We start from the raw sequence: 25123 nt of genomic DNA, 5'->3' as shown, positions 1-25123 counted from the left end.
TCAAAGGGGCATGCGCTCTTCCCCACTCCCACCCCGTCCCCAAATCCCATTTATTCCTGATCCTTCTAACTGCTCAGTTGCTTAAACCTGAAACTTAAAATCATCCTTGATCCATTTTTGTACCTTGCTATTACAGTTTAGATATGAGGTGTCCCCCCAAAACTCCTGTATTACTGTGGGAATACTCAGAGGTAAAATGATTGGGTTTTGAGGACTGCAACCTAATCAGTTCATCTTGGTTTGAAAGGGCTGAGTAGTAACTATAGGCAGGTGGGCTGTGACAGAAGGAGTGGGTCACCCGGGGTGTGCCCTAGAAGGGCTATTTTCCCCTGCAGTCCTTTTCTCTTCCCCTCTTCTCTCTCTCTCTGCTTCCTGGCTGCCATGAAAGGAGCTGTACTCCTCCTCCTCACCCTTGTGCCGTGATATTCTATCTCACCATGAGCTTAGAGCAATGGAGAGAGAGCCTCTTCCCCACCTAGACCATCAGGGGAGAGAGGGGCCAACCATAGAGTAAACTGCTAAACCTGTGAGCCAAAATAATCTTTCCTTCCTTTAAGTTATTCTTGTCAGGTGTTTTGTTCACAGTGATACAAAGCTGACCAACACATTTGCCATCATACCTGCTCATTTTTAGCTCCTAACTACACCCCAAGCCCGTCTACAATATTTCTAGCTCTTAAACTCTATTCTAGCTCTCCAATCCAAACTGCTTGCCTTCCTTCAAATTGTATCAAGGTTTAAAAATAAAACAAGAAAATACACTGAGAATCCCAACCACCAGCTGGAGCTGTTACTCTGACCAAGCTGCCATCTTGTCTCACCTGGATGACTCCTCCACCTCCCTCCTGGGCTTCCTCCCTGCACTTACAGTCTCAGGAGCCTGAGAGATCTGTCAAGATCCAGTCTCTTAACTGTTCTTCCTCGTCTACCCTAGTCTTTTTCAGGCTATTTTCCAAACACTATCTACCGTAGAAACCTCAGTTCTATCATGACATGCCATGTGAAAATTCTGACTGGCTACCCATTAGGATAAAATCCTAAGTTCTTAATGTGTCAGTCAAGGCCTGCATGGTCTCCTTTCTACCTGCACCATTCTCCTCCTTACACTCTAACACACTGACCTTCTTTCAGTAACACACATACACTGTGCTTCTTCTCAGCTCATTAATTCGACAAGTATTTAATGAGCGTCTCCTATGTGCCTGCTGCTGTTCTAGGTGCTGATGCCTCAGTGAGCAAAATAGGCAAAAAGATTCTGTCCTGCCTTCAGGGAGTTTGCAGACTCTTGGGGGATGACAGCCAGTCATCAAGAGAAATAAAAACATAAACAGCTCAGATAGTGATAAGACCTAAAGGAAACCTTAAAGCAGTAGAGGGAGATGGGAGGTGCTTGGAGGGTAAAGGGAGTTGTCATTTTAATCGGGCATCTAGAGAACACCTGACAGAAAGAGAGGCTATGAGGTGGCTTCAGGAAGGAGCAGAGAGGCCAGGTGGCTGGAGCAAGTGAAGAGGAGAAAAGGAGGAGGTGAGAGGCCAGATTGCAAGGGCCTTGTGTGACTTTTATTTCAAGGGCATGTGGGTCATCTGACGTGGGAGAAGGAAGTGTCCTCATTTGGGTCTTGACAGATCTCTCAGGCTCCTGAGATGGTAAGTGCAGGGAGGCAGCCCAGGAAGGAGGTGGAGGAGTCATCCAGGTGAGACAAGATGGCAGCTTGGCCAGAGTAGCAGCTCCAGCTGGTGGTTGGGATTCTCGGTGTATTTTCTTGTTTTATTTTTAAACCTTGATATCATTTGAATTTATTATTCCCTCTGCCTGAAAATGCCCCCACCCCACCCAATTTGTAGTCATTTTTTTCAGCCTTGCCCCTCCCTGCAGAAAGTCCTGGCTCCACGTCCATGATCCCATCCCACCTTTCCCTAATTTTCCTTCACTGCAATTACCCCAGTTCCAAACCAAAATGTTTACTCCACGAATCCCTCCACCATATTATTCATCACTGTTGGATCCATAGTCCATTATCTGGTCAGTATTTAGTCAGTGAATCCAGGAAGGGAGACAGAAACTGTCCCTGACATCTAAGGACAGAGTCAGGCACTCTGCCATCATTATTTCTATAGCTATTCACAAGAATCCCATGAGGTGGTATTGTCCTCCTTTTGGAGATGGCAGAACTGAAGCTTGGAGAGGACAAGTGACTTGCCTCATCTCAGTGCCACAGGCTGGTGTGGAGCCAGAAATGGAACCTAGTTTTTTGCCATCTCTATTGGTGCATCCGTGGTGCCGTCTCCCCAAACTCTGTCTGTCCTGGGTGATTGAAGGCCAACCTGGAGGCCTTCCCCTTATTGCCCACTGGGCTCTCTGCCTTGGTTTCCACCCTTTACCCCACATACCTGGAAGAAGACTCTGAGACTGGGCTCATCATGGCTGCCGTGTGGCTGCCCTTTCTCTTCTCCCTTTTTTCTAGCTTACTCTTAGCATTTGTAGAACTGGGCACTGTTACACATTCTGAGTTGGCTATAAACCCCTCTCTCTGCAGGGGAGAACCATGTTGATAGGGTGGTTCCATGTTATTACCTCTCCTTAGAAAACAGATCAACTTTCCCGGGGCAGTGGTCCACGTTGTGCTAACTGCTGGACCATGCTTACTTACTCATGTGGCCTTTGAGCTACATTTCGGGTCTTTGCTTTCTTGTCCTGCATCTCAGGGCTTTGCTTTCTTTTCCTTCCATCTCCTACCTGGCCACTGATCCTCCTGTTTTGCTGATTAGTTTTCTTTCTCAAATCTACTGCTTGTTTCATTGGCTAAAACAAGTCTAGATCCTCTTATCCTTTGGCCTGTTAGTCCTGAGTCTCAAGGGTTCATTTGATGTCTCTTTTCCCATCTGATCTCTTAGCAACATGGGAAGAGTATTTATCCTTCTCCAAGGAAATAGGTCAAACAGATGGAGGTCTTTGACTCCAAGCAGAGAAGAGAAGAATTGACACAATTTGAACTGGTCACCTGGAGACATTGAAGGGATTAAACAGAACAGTTTCTGGGGGAAGAGAATAATGAGCTGTTCATTGTCTCTACCATAGGAGGCAGCAGTAGTGTCAATAATCACAAATAATGACAAAGTATTAAACATCCAGGTTGATTAATAAGATTTGGGGATGAGTCTCCCAATTACGGTCCCTAACTACAGTGGGATTTTTAAAAGGGTTTAATTTACCATGTCACAAGTGTGTGTGAGAATAATGTGATGCTGCCCAAAGTGCTTTGTGAACTTGAAAGGCTTTCTCAAGTATGTGTTATTATTAAAGGATATTGAAATGGTATTCTCAAGGAAACAGCTTTAGTTTCTCTGTTTTGATTGCAAGATACACCATCTTGGTCAGTGGCAAGCAGATGAAGTTGAAATTCTGGTTCAAGTTAGGAAGTTAACTATTCGTTATTTGTCTCTAGAGGGAAATGTGTGCTGAGTTTTAATGTCCCTCCCACCCCCCACCATGGTGAGGCAAGATCCAGGGAAGCCTCTGCGGCTATCAGGAGGAAGGACTTTGAAATAAGGAAGACTTGCATGCAGATAATTAAAAATTCACTAATTTATAATTGTAGGAATATCCAAGGAAAAGAACCATGATATTCATGTACAATACAGATTCTCAGTCTTTAAATACCTAGTTGTAACTGTGTGAATTTTCCTTTTGCAGAAACCTTGGGTGGTGTGGACACCATTGTCAAGATCCCTCCCCATTTGCTGAGGTAAGAGATGGAGACTGTGTAATAAGCAGAGGTGAATAATGCCCACCATGTTTTCCTGAAGGCCAGATAATGTTGTTAGTTTATAGCACGTTATGGGCTCACTGTCGACTTTTTGCATCCCTGAACTAGAATATTTCATGAGGTCAGCACCTTGGAAATCTGACTGCATTAATCTCACTGGTAAAGAAGATCAAGTTGATTAGGAAGAAACATGATTCAAATTTAGGTGAAGGCTTGGTCAAAGAATACTATCTTCCACTGCAAATGAGAAAATGGTGCCCACTCTGGGGATGTAGCCCTAAACCACATTGGGTGGATTTAAACTCTCACTCTCACTGGCATCCGTGGCTGGATTCCATCTTGCTGGTGGCAACTGTACAGCCCCATGCAGCAGCCCTGAGCTGCAAACCTATTTCCCCACCTTCTTTATCTATGCTACAACTTTATTCTGCTCATCATGAGAGAAATACATGTCCATAGTGAAAACTCTGGGAAGCACAGGAGGATAATGAAGCAGTTGTTTATAATTAACTCTACTTTAGAATAAACAGTGAAAAGAGTTTAATAGGTTTTCACAAATCTTTTTCCATGCACATATAGTTTTACAAATTAATATGAAATTTTATTTACAACTTTGTTTTATGCCTGTTTTTATTTACTCATGACCATATAAAGAATGTTTTGTAATGCCAATGTGTGTTCTTCAAATTAAAGTATTAGATATACTTCCATCAACTGGCTATAGCATAATTTATTTAACCCCTCTCCTATTATTAAGCATATATCCAACTTTTTCTTTAAGGTTATAAAAATATTGAATTTACAGCCTTTTGTTGAGTATGGTGTCTATATTGTCAGAACATGGTGGTTTATTAAGTATTTCTTCTCTTTTCAAGTAGATTAAACAAGGATTATGTTTCTTTCTGTTTTAAAATATCCATTAATTCTCCTATAATATCTGATATAGGCTTATTTTTTTAATAAGGGACTCACATGTTAATCAAAGTGAGTGTACTTTAGTGTGCATAAAACTTGCAAAGGGACAGAATGTGTGGCAACAGCACACCTGTCTCATAGAGAGCTGTTTCTGTCGGGGCATCCAAGAAGATTAAGAACTACAAAGGCGTGGGTTGTTTTAGGGAGTCAATTTTTTTGGTACCTCACTAGTATAAGTAGTACTCTTTTTTTTTTTTTTTTTAATCTGGATCCTTCTTTGAATTGGTGCATGTTCATGACGTGGAATAGTGGGCTTCACTGTGGCACATTCATATGTGCATATCAAGTACCACTTCTTAAGACTGATTTGCTTCAAACTGATTTTGTCACATCTCCCTTTCCATCTCACCTTTACTGTCCCTCTTTCGTCCTTATCAAAGTTACCATCCAGGTTCTTGTGTGACGCATTGTCCTGGGGTGCAGCAATTCCACCCTACCAGCAAAGAACCATGAAAATACACAGTCCACGTCAGGAAAGGGAATGAGTGTAAGAGCAGGGAACATCTTTTAGCATGTTCAGTAGTTTTCCTTGGCTTTCAGCAAAATTAAAGGAGGATCTAATTAGCTATGATAGACAAAAATATTTTTTTGACAATGCCTCCTTCATTTTATGTAAGCATGTAAAAACAAGTTTTCTTCATCAATAGCAGTGAAAAAGGAAAATATATGGAATTGATGCTAAGTCCTGTCTTATGAATTATTAATACTACTGCTAATGAGTTATTTTTGGCTAGTACTCATTTGTGGGAGATATGAACTCATTGAAGGAAAAAATAAACTCTGTCCATTTTTTTTGAAAATACATTTTTTACAAATGCATTTCTAGTGTTTACTATATAAGCATTTAATAAATAATTATTGGTTGGGGATATGGCTCAAGTGGTGGTGCACTCGCCTGGCATGCGTGGGGCACTGGGTTTGATCCTCAGCACCACATAAAAATAAAGATATTGTGTCCACATAAAAAAACTAAAACAATAAATGTTTAAAAAATAATAATTGTTAATGTTCTTTGGACCAATTGTGTGCATTAGTAATGATGGCTCAAATTAAGAGATAATCAAACACTGTGAAGCCTTAAGTTCACAGGAAATTTTCTAAAAATCATCTTAAATATACTTTATTACAGAGAAATATCATAGGGAGATTAACAAAACCTTTCAAGTATTAAAATATATTGAGAGGACTGAGGCTATAGCTCAGTGGTAGAGCACCTGCCTTGCATGTGTGAGGCACTGGGTTCGATCCTCAGCACCATATAAAAATAAATAAATATATTATGTTGATCTATAACTAAAAAAATATTAAGAAAAAATCATATTGAGAGAAAAATTCTCTGGGGGAAGTGAAATATGAGGTGAAATATGAATTTAGAGATAAAGAGAATAATGCAATACTTTTTGCTGATAAGGATGAGTTTGTTCATTTATTTTTATTTTTATTTTTTAGAGAGAGAGAATTTTTTTAATATTTATTTTTTAGTTTTCGGCGGACACAACATCTTTGTTGGTATGTGGTGCTGAGGATGGAACCCGGGCCGCACGCATGCCAGGCGAGCGCTACCGCTTGAGCCACATCCCCAGCCCCTGTTCATTTATTTTTGATGGAAGAAAATCATTTTCAAATTTCTGGGATATTTAGATTTCATGAGATGCATTTATAGAGTGATATTTTTAATTTAAACATTTTAATAATCCCATAGGGCCATAATTACAGCATTGCAATTAAAACCATAAAGAAGAAAATCTAAATGTGAACTTAAAATATGTGAAAAATGGTGAAGCCTTCTTAATGATTCTGTGTATAAAAAATTTTAATGGCTACTGCTTTGAAAGTTGTTTCCCAGTCCGAAATGTGGATTAACCTGTCCAGGAGGCTTTCCGTGGTCCTGGGTTTATGATAGAAAGTCTTTCTTCAGTGTGAGGGCTACAGATAATGTTGGAACCAGAAGAGGATTCATCAAGGGAATGTTCATCAAAAGACAACCGGGGGGGAAAAAAAAAGGCAAAGGGATTTTTTCATTATGTGGTGGGGTGGGGAAGCAAGGGGAGATGGGTTGGGAGGAATGTAGTTTTAAAGGGACCAAGGATGTGTGTTGGGTCCTCCTCTTAACCATTTAGCTTTACATCATTCAGTGGTATGGACTTTGCCTCAGAGCTAGATAACCATCTTGCATACTCAGAGGAGGTGGTCACAAATTTGGTGAGAAACAGATGAGGGACTATGAATATCATGACATGTTGTCACCATTATTGGTAATATAATTCAGAGTGCTTATTCTAATGACAAAGAGCTGGTGACGTCATCCTTGTCCACAGAAGTGTGCATTATTGGATTTCAGGTGCACAATGAGATCCGTCAAGCATACTCGTACAGGGAACTGAACCCTATGAATGAGACATAGCAGATGTTTCATCTCAAACCCCTTTTATTCTGAAGAAGGAGAATGAAGACATACAAAAATGGAAAATACCGATATGTAGCAGCAAGGGTTAATTTACCATAGACATTTTTTTTTTAATGTATAAGGAGGTTTGGGTTTGACTATAATCCATAATAGTAGAATTCTCTCAGAGCTCTTCTAGGATATAGGAAGAAGCCATAACTAGAGCGTAAAGGAGCTTGGGATCAATAATAGTGTGATTTTCTATTTCATGTCATTATTCAGGAGGTGACATAATGAGGAGACGTACAGTCATGGGCTTCCCCCCTTTGTTGTGAGTCAGCCCTCCTCTAATCCATTGATTCATCGGCCAGACTCTCGAGCCCAGAGAGCACTTACTCTATTAAGTCATTATGCTTAATGTGGCACCCTTCTCTAGGAGCATCTGCTCAAAAACATCTAGGCACTAAATATTTGTCTGCTCACAAGAGACGATTTGGACATGTTAATTATTTTTCTTTAATTATACTTATATTTAATATATGGGAAAGAAACCAAGTTCATAAAATCTCTCTTGCCTTATCCTGATTTTGTACTTAGATTTAGTTTCCATTTCTCTTGAATAAATTGCCTGGAAGTGATTATTTGCAGGTGTAAAAAAGAATCATTGTTTGTTTTGGAAAAGGATGTAGGAAATCATTCAAACTCCTGAATGCTTTTTCCGTGCTTTAATTTTTTTCTTTTGCCATTGACTACTTTCAATATATGACCACTTTGATAAATAATTACTAGTGTTGCTTTGATCAGTGGTGTACATTAGCAATGGTAGCTCAAATCTGAAGAATGTTGAACTCTTGAGAATACCTATGTTGTATTGTCTTTCCTTTTTTCCTTTTGCTGTTGACTGTTTATAGTGCTTTTTGTACAAAACTAAAGTTCAAATGTCATGTGAATGATTTAAGTGACTGGTGAATGCATAGTGGATTCTAGGGGAGAATTCCATTATAAAGCTTATTAGATGGAATTAAGGAGTGATAAAGAGATATTGATTGTTTGTGTATAAGACTCTTTCACTGGGCAAAGGCCCACCCTTATTGTTGATGTGGTGAGCAGTATTAGGGAATCTGTCCTATGGACTGTTTCCTAAATCTGGAAGCAGATAGTCATGTGAAAAATCTTTCCACCTGCCTGCTCTTGGTCTTGCCCTAGGGTGAGTTTTAAGAGTCCTTATCTTCCTCACTCTTTGCTCCTCATTTCTCTCTTCCTAAACTACAAGATCTCACATGCATCTTTGCAGGGTTAAATACAGTCTATCAATTAGGGGGCTATTGTAGTTTCCCTGCACTGGGGAGTTCATCAATAGCTCAGGCTGTGCCCTAGATTAGAGTCGCCATCTCAATGCTGTGCTTATTTTACAAGCAAAAGTCACTCAGGATGTTCCCTAAGAGTCACAGACTTGGTAAAATACCTAGGACTATGCCAAGTTGCTGCTCATAGTCACTGACACCATTGTGATTAGTCATTATTATTATTGTTATTATTATTATTTTACCAAGTCATGAAAAAGACCTGAAAGCTAATCCAAAACAATTAGTAGGCTTCTTAACAAAATACCATAGGACTGGATAGTTTTTAAACAACAGAAATTTATTTCTCCCCATTTGGGGGGCTGGAAATCCAAGATCTGGGGGCCAGCATGGTCACTTCTGGCGAGAGCCTTCTAGAGGGTTGCACACTGCCAACTTATCCCAGTGTCCTCATATGGTAGAAGAGAAAGTGAGCTCCCTCAGGACTCTTTTAAGGGCACGAGTCCCATTCATGACAGCCTCCCATTTGTTACCTAATCACTTCTCAAAGTCTCTACTTCTTAATACCATCACCTTGGGGTTTAGGGTTTTAATGTAAGAATTTGGGGAGGACACAAACATTGGACCTTAGCAGTCGTTAACAGCATTCAATGTTTTCTGTCTTCTGACAGCTCTTTATTTTACCCTTTTACTCTCTATCCCTCCCTGATTTTTCTCTTTGGTTTTGGGAATCACCGAAATAACATGGTAATTTTATGGGATTTTCAGGACCATTCTGGCTTTGCGTTTTTAGGGCTAATAGCTGTGTTCTGTGAGGCTGTCACCAGTCTTACCTGGCAGAGAGCACCTGGTTTAAGCCCTGTTGGAATATTACAATGTTTAGCTTTCTGCAAGTTAGTACATTGCCCATTTCTTGCCTCCTGGTTCTTACTGTTGTAGTGCAAGTCTCTCAGAAAGCACACAAAGTCCCAGTTTTGTCCAAATTAAAGAGTCTTTATTTAGTCGTCTGGCCAGCGATTGCTCCCTATGGGACCCATAAGGAACAGTCTTGAGCCTCAACATTTTAGGATATTTAAAGGCAAGAACCGCAAAAACCACATCCAGGTTGACATAGCTGTAAGCAAGCAGGTTCAAAAGCTGAATTGGGCAGTTAGTGAGACAATGCAATGGGTACATTGATATTTCCCATAGGACTATCCAGGTTGGCATAGCAGCAAGCAATCAGAAGGGAAGTGGGTCAAAATGACCCTAGTTCAGTACAAGTTAGATCATGGTTACTAGTGTCTAGACAATCTATCTCTGACAAGGTACACTGTCCAAGAAAAATGAAAACTAAAGAGAATGATTTTATATTGTATAAGAATTGCTATTTTGTGTTGCCAAGTATATTATGCTAGGTTAATATTAATGGGTACAGAGACGAGGCTTTCCCTTGGGAGAAGCATTTCTTATGTGCTATGGATTCTCAAGGTAAAATGGAGTCTGTTTGGTCATTGCCCATATAGCCTTCCCCATAACATTATGATAGCCTGGTTATGCTGATACCTAGATCCATCTGATCATTATTTCCTCTGAAAATTTGAAGAGCTGTGACTTTGTCCCTCACTATTTGTTAAAAGGAAAAGGACTTATGCTTCCAATGGGGACCTTTTAGCATCACTGTTATTTGTAATCATTACTCCTTCTAGATCATTCTTGACTTGCTAGACCATTCTCCAGAGTGCTCTTCTTTGTCCAGTGGAATCTTGCAATTTTCTCTGTCCCAGGAGTGGTCCATCTCTCTGCTGGCCCAGCTCTGTCCTTTCCAATGGATTGGAAACTCCAAATTCAGGTAGCTCTAGGTCTGGACACCCTAACGTATTTTTGTGTAAATCTGCCAGAGGAGACTTCTCCCTCCGTGCAAACAAAGCTGGGAGACTTCAGGCCTCTATCACCTGGGAAGCCTTGGAGGAGCTGGCTAGCTCTCTGATGTACAACCCCATCTTTTCTATCAGATTTCCAAAGAGGTCAGAACTCAAGTGAGGCGAATGAGGCTGAGTTATCCAATCAAAGAACTGGATCCCGTCTTTATTTAAATATTATATATTTTGTTTGTCATAGCTTATTTGCATTTTTAAATTTTTGAATGTGACATTAAATATTATTTATCTAGTTACTGAGTTTTTTAGTGATTGCTTAGGCCACACCCAAGGCCAGTGACAAGGGGTTCACCCTGAGCTGCATTCCCAATCTGGCAAGAAGATCTCACAGCTGCTGAGGCCATCCACATTCCCAGGCAGGCTTTGGCCATGTTTAGAAAATCCCTTCTTATTCTTTCCCACTGGTAGGGTGGTACTGTGGGCACTTCCCAGTCCCCATCTCTCTTATGTCCTGCGCCCACCCCCTGAATTGAAATACAGCATATTTATCGTGGTCCTCTTTCTTCCACAAGCCAAAACTGAGGCCAAAATGAAAGCTGTCCAAGGATTGGGTTAGTAATCCAATGCTTCCCCTTTACATGAGCTGCTCAGCTATTAGCAGTACATGTTGTAGGCTGTCCTCTTCCCGGAGCCTTTCTACTGTGTGGTTCGGGCAGCATTTCTCACTTCCTAAACCTGCTGTCCTTGCAGACTCTGCTGAGGTCCTTCTCTCTGTGTCCTCAGTAGACTCTATGTAACTCTGTCATGGAGCTTATCTACCCGGTTGGCAGTTATTTAAGGGTTCAATTCTCAGGTCCCACCCCTAGGCAGCTCATCTGTATACGTTATTCATCTTTGTGTCCCCATCCCAGCACCCTATACATATTTATGAGATGAAACCATCTCTTCAGACTTTACGTCATGCTTCCCAGGAACCCTGCATTCTCACCTCCTAGATTCTTGGAAAATACAGTATTTGGGGGAATCTGTGCCAGAATGGAACCTCAGTGTTGGCAATAAAACTTTTAATATCTTACTGAGGTTCCAGAGGTCCCAAAGAGTACACCCAGAAGCCCAATTCATTGACCTCAGCTAGTGTAGTATTAAATCCCTTGCCTTCCACTTGACCAAAGCCCAGACTTGCACAATGGGTATTAATCTTAGATCATGGGTGAGTGTGGTAGTTATCAGGACTCCCATTGATGTTCTGTACAAAATGATGCTGATTATACAAAGACTCCAGTTCTCATTAATTTCCCGTGAAAAATCCTTGGCCCACCTGGAAGAGGCATGCTGCCCACCTTACCCCCATCCCCACCATCTGACTTGATGAATCTGACTTGAATTGTTTCTGTTCTAAAGAATAAAGAACATCCACTCCCATCCTGCTGGAATCTGGGATTTTTCCTTCCTTCTAACTTCGGTTCCTTACAGCAGGACTGGTCCAGAGGAGATAAAACTGTCAAGGGAATCCTCGAGTTATCTTGTTAAAAGGCAGCCACTGGCAGCTGGCCTTTGGTGACATTGCTCACTGAGCATCCCCTTGGGAACACTCCTGCAGTTCCTCGGCAGTCCTTCAGCTACCATTTTGCTTATCTTCTCCATGATTCTTCAAAGCCAACCTCAACTTCATTGCTTTCTTCTGCCAGTTGTATTTCCAGAAAGACCCCAAAGCCCCCTTTCCCAGTTGCCCTGCGTGTATTCCCCATCATCATGTTTCCTCCATTCAGCCCACATTCTCAAGTTTCTCCTTGTCTTGACTTGGGGACCTACAGGCCTTTCACACAGGTGACAGCACATTCATCCGCATTTGTACCTGGAAAGAACCATGGTAACAGTTTCCCGTACTTCACATGGTTTCTATTTTCATTGCTTCTGTGCTGCATTGATCTATTTTAGTGCTTTAATTCTATCCTTTGAACCCTGGAGCCACCTCTGCAGAAGGTGGAAGTGTTTTCATTTTGTAAACACTTTTTTTTTTTTCCCTCCTTCCCACCTTCCTTCCCTGTTTACTACAGCTGACTTTTCTTTGCGGAGTCACACATGTGCTAATAAGTTTGGACTGTGTGGAGACAGCTCTCATGAATCTTGCTGGTTCTGCACAAAAAAAAAAAAAGAAAGGAAAAAAAAAGACACAGGAGCTTTATGACACTTTGCTTGGTCTAAACCTGGATCGCTTTCAATGTTGGAGAATTCTTGAGCAAGTATAAGCAGTAACATGGGGGAGACGAGGTCAGCTTTCTGGGGCTCTGGGAGAACCTTTTCCCTGAGAAAGACTTGTCCTAGAGAAGATGGGAGCTATTCCAGCTTCCTGAGAGCAGTTGGCCCTAAAAAGGTGAGTAGAAGGACATTCAGGGTTGGCATGTCATTCATGCCAACACGAAACACCCACCTGTGAAGAGAAAGTGGCAGATGGCATAGTCACTGAAATCTATGTAAGAAGTTGGGGTGCCCTGAAGATCTGGTTCTGTCTTCTCCCTTCCCTGCTGCTTCGGAAGAGAGTGTCCCTGTTACCTTTGAACATGGTGTTAAGTGACAATGCTACACTATTCCTAATGTACAGTTTCTCGTATGCGTTATCTGTCAGCCTGTAAACTAAGCCTAATGATTTTCCCCTTCCATTCCCTTTGATAAGGGAGACCTCCAATTAGCTCTTAATTATAAAGTGTCTCTTGTTAATAGCCCCAATCTAAAAGCACTTTTTAAGTCCTCACTGAGAGAAGAAGCTAGGACGGAGGGGCATTTGCCTTGAGGGAGATTTCAGAATGGGAGGAGGGTAGATATCAATTCAGAATCCAGCCAAGGGTACTTTTCCTTCCTTTATGTCAGTCCATGGTCTTTGTAACACGTAGCTTCATAGAGAAGTATTAGAAGGAAGCATAACTCCATTTTGAAGAAATATAACATTCCCATCATGGGTTTTGTTTCTAGGCCTTTTCCTTCCTTTCGAAAGGAATAAGGATAGAATTTTTGCCTTGTGGGTTATTCTATATGTCATTCTCAGAATGTAACTGACTCCTTTAGGCAATGTAGGCCCAAATTCTTGCTTTAATTCGGAAGTACAACTCTGAGAAGTTGTTGACATTGAATGCTTATAGAAGTGGTTTCCAAAGTAAGGCTTCATTGATTTCAGTGATGTCAGTAGCCCAGTGAGTATTTGTATCTCTCTTTTTAATTTTTTTTTTTTTTTTGCAGGGGAAGTATGAGGGATTGAACTCAGGGGCACTTGGCCCCTGAGTCATATCCCTGATCCTAGTTTGTATTTTATTTAGGTACAAGGTCTCACTGAGTTGCTTAGTGCCTCATTTTTGCTGAGGCTGGCTTTAAACTTGCAATCCTCCTGCCTCAGCCTCCCAAGCTGCTGGGCTCACAGGTGTGCACCACTGTGCTCTTCTTCACCCTCCAGAAATTTTCTTCTGCAGAAATCCTGGTGCAATGACTTAGAATTATATTTATTTTCTCGGGAAGACTGTATTAAATATTGCATATTTTATTTTCTTGTATTTTTGTTGTACTGCATATTTAGGTCTAGCTGAACTCTGTGTGAATCAGTAGGATTATGTAATTACTCAGTGCCCCGATGCATCTTTTTCAAGTCCAATACATTTGCAACAGATCTCCCTTTACCTAGAGTCCAGAACTCTTAATATCATGATCTTTAATATGCTTCATAGCCTTATGGTTCACATTTTCCCATATAAAGTTGGGACACATAAGAACACAAGTTAACATTTTTCAAACCTTTTTTATGTGTCAGGTGCTGTATATGCTGGTTGTATGTAACCCTGACAGCTGCCCTGTGAGGAGGGGAGGATCTGAGGTTTGAAGGGGCTGTGGAGCTGGCCTGGCTCCTTGAGCCAGCCCAGGGCACAACCAAGGGAGCTGGGATCCAAAATTCACCTTCTTCACCCTCTAGGGGACATTCCTTCTCCCATTATTTGATTTAACACATGAGTTTGTTTTTTCTCATTTGCCATTTATGAGAAGAGCTGAGATCTACTAAATTCATTTCATACAGTGCATTATTTGCTGAAGCATTGTTATTAAAAAAAAAACTCTTGGAAAATCTGCTCTATTTCTCTACTATAGAAATATGCATTATACTGTGTGATTCCTGAGGGGCCAGGACTTTTAAAAGAGGGGGTGTCCTACATTCAGACTAAGGGGCGAGTCATGAATTATTAGAGCTATTGAGATTAGTATGTATACGTGGCGTTGCCAGGAAATGACCTAAATTGACTTTTCCTCTTTGTAAGGCAGAGGAAACCATAGGATAAAAGAGACTCTGGTATGGAATTAATGTGAATACCCACTGGGAAAGCCTGAGTAATTATGCAATTAAAGAACTAACCCTTACCTCTCCAAGCTTCTGCAGACTTGACTGAGGGAAGAGGCTAGGTAGCAATTAATATTACTTCTTCGGGAGGGTCAAGATGAGCAACTCTGCAGATTTACAGGAGAAGATTTAAGGTCAGCTCATTTGTAGGCCACAGTTAAAGGAATGCATCCAGAATAGATTAGATTTTGAGCTGGAGCAGACTTTGTGTTTCAATTACATGAAATTCAGAGGGAACTGGATTATTTAAAAGATTCTTTTTTTCAGCCAGGTATGGTGGCACACACCTATAATTCCAATGACTCAGGAGACTGAGGTAGGAGGATCACCAGCTTGGGCAATTAAGCAAGACCCTGACTCAAAATAGAAAGAGATGGAATGGGGGTATATATAGCTCAGTAGTAGAGTGCTTGCCTAGCATATGTGAGGCCCTGAGTTCAATTCTCAGTATCAAAAAAAAAAAAAAAAAATCTTTTTTAAAGAATTTTTTTTCCTCCACAAAACTGTAACTTCAAAGGAAACAGTGGCATGGGGAATGTAATCCCAGAGGCTTAGGAGGCTGAGGAAGGAGGATTGTAACTTTGAGGCCAGCCTCAGCAATTTAGCAAGGGCCTGTCTCAAATTAAAAAGGGCTGGGATGTAACTCAGTGGTTATGCACCGCCTGCCCCCCCCCCGCCCCCATTGCTTGCTTTCTGATGTAAACCCCACTTTGTTTTTCTACTTACCAGCTGGGAGAAAATGTTTCAAACACAAAAGGGGTTTTGTTTGCAGATTCCAGAGGCTGTTGATGGGGAAGAAGCCAGGAAGCTGTGTCCACTGTGCCCAGTTGTGGCAAGAGTGGAGCTGGGACAGAAAGGGGCAAAGGGAGGAGACTAAGCTCAGAGAACCCCCTGGACTGAGCACATGAGGGAAGGCTTCTAGATTTACCCTCCAGCATTTCACTCCACCTGTAGAATAAAGCTTGGCACGCAAGACAAGGCCAATAACATCACATTTGCTGAAAATGGAGAGGGAAGGTTTTGTGTTTCAGAGATAGTAAAAATATAGATGTGATTTAAAGCCAACAGGCTATTTGATTAAGAAAGCAAAGGATTGTTAGTACAAGGTAAGCACGCCCAGGATACTGGGTCGGTGCATGCTCAAGATGATTGCCTGTCCGCTGTCTTTGTGGATGACTCTATTGAGTCTGGAGAGTGGGGTTGGTAGTGGGAGGATGGGGGTAGGATCTAGTCTCTGATGGGACAGTTTCGGCAGGTGGGGATGGAGTCAGAGCCCAACAAGCAACAACATTCTGTGTGCCAGGAGCACAATGAGGAACAGGACATAACCTGTCCCCTCAAGGAGCAAGTAAACAGGTCATTGTAATACACCAAGTCCTGGGTGCAAGTCCTGGTTCTTCTGCAAAAGACCAGAGAGGCCTTATGCAAGTCATTTTCCCTGTCAACTTCTATAAATAGAGATGGAAATTGAAAGGTCTGGGAGCCACCTGTTTCCCCATTGTGACCAGTCTGGAAAGGCCCATAGCAGGCCACAGAGGTGGTCTCGGCCTCCCTGGGAGGACTCAGCATGCAGCCAGACCTTTGTATCTCCTCCATACTAGGGAGGGGAGCAGCTTCCACCTGCAGGGCTCACTCACGGGCCTCCCTGTTGCTGCCAGTGATCAACAGGACACTTCTGAAAGCTTTTGTTCTCAAGACCCTGTACACTTTTTTACATTATTGAGACTCCAAAGAGCCTTTAAAAAAAATGGATATGTAATACGTTGTTTTAAATGTATATACCATTTAACATACTAGAAATTAAAATAGAAATTGTAAAAAATTTACTCATTAAAAACATCAATGGTAAACCTATTACATGTTCATAGAAATTATTTTTTAATGAAAAATAGCTACTTTTATTCTGTTTGAGCCATTTTCATAGCTATGGAAGATTGTGAATATTACATAAGCTGTTGGGCAAGACCGTGGATTTTGCAGAATGTGCAACCCAGAAGTGAATCCTGGTAAACAGGCTGGCTGTATCTGGCAGTTTACACTGTGATTAAACTTTTATTTTTTTTTTTCTCTTCCAGTGCTGAGTTTGAAAGAGTGATTTTAGATAAGAAAACATAGGTACTTAAAATAAAGGGGCAGATAAGAATCTGGATTTAAATTGTATTTGTTCCTGTTCCTAAGGATGAAAATTGGTCCTTGGGAATTTTAAAACAAATGGCTTGAGCAGGCAAGATCTGGCAAACTTGACTGTGGCAGTCTTAAATGTTTGTTAGAATAAATTCTGGTGGTTGAAATAAGGGAACTGCAAGCCTATAATCCCAGTGGTTCAGGAGGCTGAGACAGGAGGATCACAAATTCAAAGCTAGCCTCAGCAACTTAGCAAGACCCTGTCTCAAAATAAAAAACAAAAAGGGCAGAGGATATGGCTTAGTGGTTAAGTGCCCCTGGGTTTGATCCCTAGTAGCAAAAGAAAAATAAATGAACAACCAAACAGGGATCTAAGGCTATTCTGGCTATTTCTACCAACGTGTTCTTCTTTCAGTTTTGCTTATAGATGCAGGAGATTTTGGGATGGTCTCTCATGGCAGTCTGTGATGAGGTTGCTGTTGTTAGTCACTAGAGAGCACCCCAAATTTCCCACATATCTGTTGAAAGAGAGTTGTCCAACCAGGTGCAGTGGCACACACCTATAAACCCAGTGACTTGGCAGTGTGATACAGAAGGATCAGCCAGCCTTGGCAACTTAGTGATAAGAATAGACATATCTTCTGGGATGTTATTCAGGGGTTTTCTTAAAACTCCTCTAATGAGACAGTTGTGGGCATTTGTACATTCTCTGGGCCTTCCATCATTTTCCTATGGAATAGAAACCATTGCTTGCCTATTGGACATTCTACTGACCCTATTCTCCAACAGAACCCCCAGGGTACATACAGGGTCTCTCATTATTTTTATCCACCTGTGCTCTTAAGGATGCTGCCCTGCAGCTGGCCTGGTTATTTGGTCTGGCTCCTGGCATGGCCTGCTTCAGGAGGCAAAAGGGATACTGTCTCAATCTTGATGAAGATGATGGTCATTCTTTCTCTAAAAATTACCACCTTCAAATGGGATGCTTGGAGTCACTGCAGCTGGTTTGCAGCTATGAGGGAGCCATCGTGGAGATAAAACTGACATGTCTGGAGTGGCTTAGCAGAAAGATGGAAAAAGCTGGGTTCTTTGCTCTGTCAAGAAGACACAGAAATACTTAAACCCAGAGCCAACTGCCTCCTTGTTGGATTGGTGGGGGTTGGATTTCCTGTCACTTGCAGCTAAAGTTTCCCTCATTGACACACCCTCCCCTCATGGAATCCATGTGATTCTGAGGCCCCAGAGAAGAGAGCCCAGGCCTGTGCATAGCTATCACCAGTCTGACCTGTCAAGACTGTAGGATCCTTTTTCTCTTGTCTGGATACCTTAGGCCACTTTATTGTGCGCATACCTTTTCTGTAGGATAAGGAGTTGAGATTCTAAATTAAATGTTTGATACCATTGGTAAAACAGGAAGGAGAGCTCGGATATCTGTGGCGTTTACTAAGTGTAGGGCTTAGAGGTGGCAACTCGGCATCCTCTCCCACACCCTGGATGTGCAGCTACATCTGTATTATAGCCCTGTTCTGTCTCTGTAAATGACTGACTTGTGTTCTCTCCCAGCTAGACCCTCAACTCCACCATCTTATACCTGTGGCCTCTGGAGCAATGGGCCTGAACCCCAATATTGAGGGCCTTTCAGGGCTACAACTATTCTGGGAATTTTATCAGCAACTTCACATGCACTGTATTATTAAATTTTATAAGTCCAATTAGTAGAATGTGTATTATGATTAGAACACTGAGGCTTGAGTGGTAAAATCATTTGCTATGAGGCCCCACAATTAATAATACATGATTAACAGGGGGTCAAATACAAGTGTGACTAAAAAAGATTCTTTTAACTAATATGTTCTGGGTTTTCAATGCATATTCAATTATCTATTGTTTAGCTATCTCAGTATAGGAATTATTGTTCCTATTTCTGCATTTCATCTTTCACTCCTGGGATATGTTTCATGACAGGCACATAAATGATTTCCTGAATTTTGGATCTTATTAGAGTATATTAGTTATGAACACATTCAGTTGTAGGTGATGGAAAACCCAACAGTGGTTTCAATGAATTAGGACTTATTTTCCTTGTATGACAAGCAGTCTTGAGGTAGGCTCTCGGCACTAGTATTTCCAGGATTCTCATGGGGGTCCATTATATTTGATTTTTCATGCCACAAAAATGTCTATTACAGCTCCACACATCACATCCCCATCCAAGAGAAGAAGAAAGCAAAAAGAAAAGAAGTGTTAACAAAACAGATCTGGTCCTTTCAAGGAAAGTGAACGCTTGCAGATGAGACATCTAAGACTTAAAGAGAACACAAGTGTGCGAGCCAGGACATGAGATGAGGACTCCTTCCAGAGCCTCTTCCCACTGTGTATTCCTTGTATTCTGTAAAGAATTTGCTTTCAGAGCTCTATCTCCTGCTCAGTAGAGAAGCTCAGCTCCAGGGAAAGCTGAGGGACCTGCCAGGACTAGGCTGCGGGTTTGTCGGCCAAAACCAAACATCGTCTCCTGGAGTCGGGCAGTTCTTAACAGCCCCTGTTGCCTCTCATGTACTAATGGCCTCCCTTAGTGCTGTCCCACTTAAACCAGAGCAGGGGGCTCCCTGCGCAGATACTCCTCTTTCAGTGGCACCAGCAGGGGAAGCTCTGGCTCTCTTCTGGGACCAACAGCTGGAATCCAAACTGCATAAGGCTATGGGGTCCCTCTGAGTCCCTGGGGAGAGGGAATGCCACCTGGTGTGGCTGTGAAGAGTGGCAGTGAGTGAATGCCCCCAGAACTTGAGCAGGAATGTTTATTTCCCAGCACATCCTGCTGGGTAGGTTCTTGCTCTCTGAGGCTGGAGCAAAGCGTGCCTGCTTGGTGCCTCTGACACAGTGGGAAGAACACTGTGGACCAGCTCAGCTTACCCCTGATGTCAGGTTACCCTGGTAACAAGGCCCTGCACAGCAGGCAGGATGATTCGGAGATGGAGCCGTTTACTCTCAGTTTTCTTCCCATTAGTATTAGAACAGAGAATAGGTAAGGGTCCCTTTTTTAATTAATTAATTTATTTATTTTTTCCCCTCTTGTGGAAGGAGATGCACCTTTCCTTAACTGGAAGTGTCTTCACAATAGGATTTGGTCAAGAAGACAATTATTACAGAATAATGATTATGGTGTTCAACATTCTTGAACACTACATAAATTTATTGGCAAATTCCACTTTTTTCCAGGTGAACATCTTCATCCCCTTCAGGATCTTGGCTTGCTTTTCTCTGATTTTGTGGGCACCCTGGGTGTACTCAGCAAACTCACTGAGTCTCTGGATGTAGGCTCTTCAGCCAAGCTTGCGTGAATGGCTGTGCTACATTTGCTCTTGTGAACTCTGGCAGGTCTGAATGGCCAAGTGACTTACATCCCCCATGATAAGGAGGGTCACAGCCCATCACCCTCTGCAGCTCTGTTTTTGAGCCCTGACTTGAGATTGTTGTCAGGCACCTTTCACTGTGTGTGTTTTACTGTCTTTGGTCTTTAATCATTGCACTGAGAGAATAATCTGCTACTGTTTTTTTTTTTCTTTTTCTCCAGTGTGTAAAGAAAAAATACTGGACATATTTGTTTTCCTTGCAGCACATGTCTTATTTAGAGAGGTCACACAGCCCAACAGTAGGTTGGATACTACCCTGGAGGAGAAAAGCAGGCACCACTACCAATACGGTGGCCTTTGGGTGAGTGTATGTGAGGCAGCTTCAAACAGGCAGAGGAGAAGTGTCCAAACAAGCCCTCCAACCCTTAGAACTAAGTTTGTCCTGAGAAATACAGTCTTGTCTTTGCATCAGACAGTGCCAGACCCGAGGCCACCTTTTTGGCAGGTGCACAGAGATCTTAGTTAGCTGATAGTGCAGGTTGGGGATGGTGTGGAGTGTGTGATATGTTTAAAGTAGGAAGCTAATGAGGAAGCAAATCAACCTCTCTGTCTCTGGCTCTCGCCCAAGGCCTATTTTTGAAAAGTGCTTGCTGTGCAGAATCTGTTGGGATAGTCAATAGCTGAAACATCACACATATACTTCTGCTGGGAAAAGTCGCCACTTATTGGAAAATAAAATTTTACAATGTTGTTCTCTGTCTGATGTTTCTTGCCAAGATGAATTAGTTAATGGGACTTCTTTCTATAAGTAGGTGGCTGAAAAGGACTTTTGAGGTCTATGGAGGAAGAACTGTAGACCTCGTCACAGATGACAGAAACTGTAGCTCACCATGTAATGAGTTTCAGTTTGGCCTGTGGTATGAAGCACAATAGTTTAAAATTATTTAGAAATTAAGAACCCCCCCCCACACACAAATGGCATGCTTATAAGAAGAATAATGTCAGATTGTGAACTGAGTGTGTTCTCACCAAAGAAAGCCTAAAAAGCACAATGTCTTGTCACTTGAACTATGCCATAGGTCTCATTACCTCCCACATTATAGATGAAGAGATGCAGGCTTTGAGAAGATGGCTTGCCCCTGGCTAACTGGTAAAATCTAAACACTCACCTTTGACTATTGAATACCAAAGTTGTTACATCACCCAGACATAAGGAATCTGACATTTGGTTTGTTTTCTTCCGAGCGTATCTAATGGAAATTTGGACACATGCTAATATTTTGTAACTTGCTACTTGCCCTCAGTTTTATATTAAAAATGTTTTCTAAAGTTATTAAAGATTTTTTTCTTTATTTTTGGTACTGAGGATCGAACCCCGGATAGGGCCACATTCCCAGCCCTTTTTAAAATTTTTATTTTAGAGACAGGGTCTTGCTGAGTTGCTTAGGTCCTCACTAAGTTGCTGAGGCTGGCTTTAAATTTGTGATCCTACTTCCTCAGCCTCCAGAGCCACTGGGATTACAGACATGCCCCACCACACCCAGCCTCATTAAGGATTCTTTAAGGACTATTAAAATTCAACCAATTAACTTGGGAAAAGTTATTTTAATATTTTTTTTGTTTTAATTGTTTTGACAATGGGTCAAAAATTGGCTTAAAATATGAAAGAGCTCTTCCTCCTTGAAGATATGGCGTAAGATTTTAAATTTAGTATACCATTGAGATATGAGCTTGGAAGGCCATTCACTTGCTTAGTGGCTTTCACAAGGATGTTTAGTCGTTTAACCAAGGAGAGTTAACATGCCCCTCCACACACACCTAGTAAGTTCACACTGTTGCTAACCCCCTGTGTAACCAGCCACCATATCTGGTGCCGTGGAGTTAGGGAGACACCAACTCTCCCAGGAGGGGCTCTGAGAATACCAGTCGGGATGAGCAGAAGGAAGAAGGATGTAGCATTTGTAAGGGTGGACAGATGGGTGTGTAAATGAGACAATGTGAGGCTTAAAAGCACCAAGTGTGTGTTTGGTGAATGATTGACTGGTACAGTTGATCCTAGCACCAGAGACGAAGCCTTGAGATACTGCCCTTGGCTTTCCCACGTATTCAAACTGGCCTGAGACTTAGCTTTGACATTGAGGCTAAATTTAATGATTTGATGATGAGCATTTTATTGCTGTAGATGAAGGATACAGATTCTTCTATGTTTTGGACACATGGGCCTGTCCATTGTAATCAGAGTTTGCTACTCAGATGTAGGCAGTTCCCAATTGTCCTGACCCTTGGAGAAATGGGGATTATTGCTTTGGCTGTTAGACATTAGGTGGTCGGGAGGGGAGAGCATAAATAATCTGAATGAGTAAAATTTTTTATTACATTGGTGAATGTCCAGGGATGCCTGTGCTTATTTCCACGTTGGGGATGCCTTTGCCTTTCAGGTTAGCCTTTGTTCTTTTGGGGGACAGGATGTGTTGCTAGGGAAACGGTGTAGGCTTTAGTGTCATATAGCTTTACATTTGAGTCTGGATGCACCCCATTTACCTGCTCTGTCATGGGTACAAGACTCTGGGAGCTTCCATGTCTTGGGCTGTGAAATTGACATTGCAATACCACACTGCCCCAGTGAGGATCAAATAAGATAACACAATGGGAACATTTCTGGCTCACAGCTGCCTCTGATGGAAAGGCATATCCCCTCTCTTCCACTCCACGCCTCTTCCCCCAGAGCAGTGACCAGAGTGTTTCCAGTTTTTCCTCATTTTTAGCTTCAGTGTTACAGATCTTCCAGCAGCACCTGATGCTTTCTGGTAGGTAGGCAGTCAACCTTCTCTGAGCTGGTTAGCTCATTGGTAACATGAAAAGAATCGCCAATCATGTCGTGTTGTAAGGACTAAATTACATGAGATCATGTGTGAGTAGTTCAAATGCCTGCACAGAGTAGGCGCTCAATGACTGGTGAGTACCAGCACCAAGTGGGTGTATCTCAGGACAGCCTTCTTCCTGAGCATCACAACCTCCTCTCACTTCTTTGCTGACGTCCTTTCTTCTGCACTCTCATTTGCACAGAGCTCCATCCTTGACCCTCTATCTTGTTCTTTCCCTTGGTAGTTTCATTTACTTTCTAGGCTTCAGCTACCATTTTTGGATAGACAACTTCCAGATCTATCCTGAGCTCCTGACCAATGCATCCAGTTATTTACCCCTTATACTTGGATGCCTAAAGGAACTTAAACTCTAAATGTACAAAAATAGAGTCATTAATTGTCCCTCTTAACTTCCTCCAGTCCGTTCTTCCACGAGGTCACCTCTACCCTGTCGCCTGTTGTCTCTGGGTTCTGTCTCCTCCTTTCCATTTTTGAATGCGGGCACCAAAATGTATCACACCTTCAGAGCTGCGTCCATCTAGCAGAATGGAGTCCTTCCTCCAGGCTTCCCTGCCTCTGGTTAATAACAGTGATAACAACAAAACTCTAATAGCAAGATAATTGTGACATTATGTAAAAGTACTGTGGCAATCCTTTGTTGTGTCTGTACCATGTGCTGAGTGTTAGTGCAACCTTAAAACCCGAGTGAGGTGGGGCCCTGCCCTGGGCCCATGTTGTGGGGTCACCATCCTCACTCTCCTGAAGGCCAAGGAAGTGTCCTTGTCTGTGCCCAGGAGACACCTGGTGGAGCAAGTGTGGTTAGAAAAGGGAGTGGGCCAGGGGCCTTCAGGAGTGCTATAAATATTAGTTATTTAACTAATATAGTTGCTTATCTAGTCTTTACAACACTTCCTGAGGTAGGTAATATTTGTTCCATATTTTCAGGTGGAGAAAATAAGCACTGAACAGGTGAAACAGTTAGGGCATCGACTGTAAATGGCAGAGCCTGAATTTGAATTGGATTTCTTCCCCCAATTTTTTTTTTTTGGTCCTATTCTACTTTTCTGTTCATTCTCTACATTGTAGTCACAGGTACATTTTATAAAAAATGCCGGAGATCACCTTATTCCCTTTATTAAAAATCTCCCATTAGCTCCTAATTGTTAACTGGCTCCCAGCCAGTCTCTCTGGGGTGACACACAAGACCCTTCACACTCTGGCTCATGTCTACCTTGTCAAACTTGGTTCTCGCCAAGCTTCCCACCATGACTTCCCCATCTGGTCACAGTAGGACGTGGGCTGTTCCACAGACCCACTCTGTACCTTTCACTTGCAATCTCAGCCAGGAATGTCCTTTTTCTCTTCTTCTCACGGCTGAGTGAATCTCATTCTGTCCCCTTTATCTCAAGGCCAAATGAATAACACCTTGTCGGTGAAGATACTTTCATTTTTCCAGGATCTGCCCCACCTTCATTCTACTTTTCTAGTTGGTTCTGTCTACCAACCACCCAAGTGCTCTTGACCTTGTTCTTGTGTTTGCAAGTTACATTTGCTGTCACCTTCCATAGGGTCCATGTGGACAGGAGCTGGGTGTCATATTCATTGTTATCGTCTAACATTACACTGCCCGGACAAATAGCAGGCAAAATAAATATTATTAAAGAATGAGCTATTTATTACTAAAAATCTTTCCACAGATGGAGTTTTAGTCATTTAGGAATAGCATTTTGGTTTGGACAGTTGTGTTGATCTGGTAACAGACAGGATTGGATTAGAAGGCATTTTGATAATAACTGGAAATTTTTATTTTTTTGGTCCTACTGCTGGAGATGGAACCCAGGGCCTAGGACATGATAAGCATGAATTCTATCACTGAGTCACACCCCAAACCTTGGCAATTTCAACTTCACAGAAAAATGTCCCTTTACATTTAGCCTACCATTTTGCTGTCATAATTTTTAATGCATAAGATATTCTAATAAATGTGTACATGTATTATTTGTGAGCCTTAGTAAGCTAGTTATGAATTGGACATGAAATCACACTTTTTTAAATCAAAGCAATTAGTATTATTCTTTGTTTTAAAGTTGAACCTGTCTTTGATTGCATAGACTTTTCT

General features: G+C 41.9%; 1 protein-coding gene across 2 annotated transcripts in view; it reads left to right on the top strand.

The window, feature by feature from the left end:
- The window catches only part of Arfgef3 (ARFGEF family member 3), a 157914-nt gene that overhangs the window by 5021 nt on the left and 127770 nt on the right, over nucleotides 1-25123 (top strand). For both annotated transcript variants that reach the window (XM_078019053.1, XM_005329807.5), the window contains exon 2: nucleotides 3695-3746. In XM_078019053.1, the coding sequence (XP_077875179.1) occupies nucleotides 3695-3746 (52 nt within the window). The remainder of the gene's footprint in view (nucleotides 1-3694; nucleotides 3747-25123) is intronic.

The sequence above is a fragment of the Ictidomys tridecemlineatus genome, chromosome 8 (genome assembly GCF_052094955.1).
Source record: "Ictidomys tridecemlineatus isolate mIctTri1 chromosome 8, mIctTri1.hap1, whole genome shotgun sequence".
Classification (NCBI taxonomy): Eukaryota; Metazoa; Chordata; class Mammalia; order Rodentia; family Sciuridae; genus Ictidomys; species Ictidomys tridecemlineatus.
The sequence above is the reverse complement of the archived record's forward strand: the minus strand, read 5'-3'. Positions and strand labels throughout refer to the sequence as shown.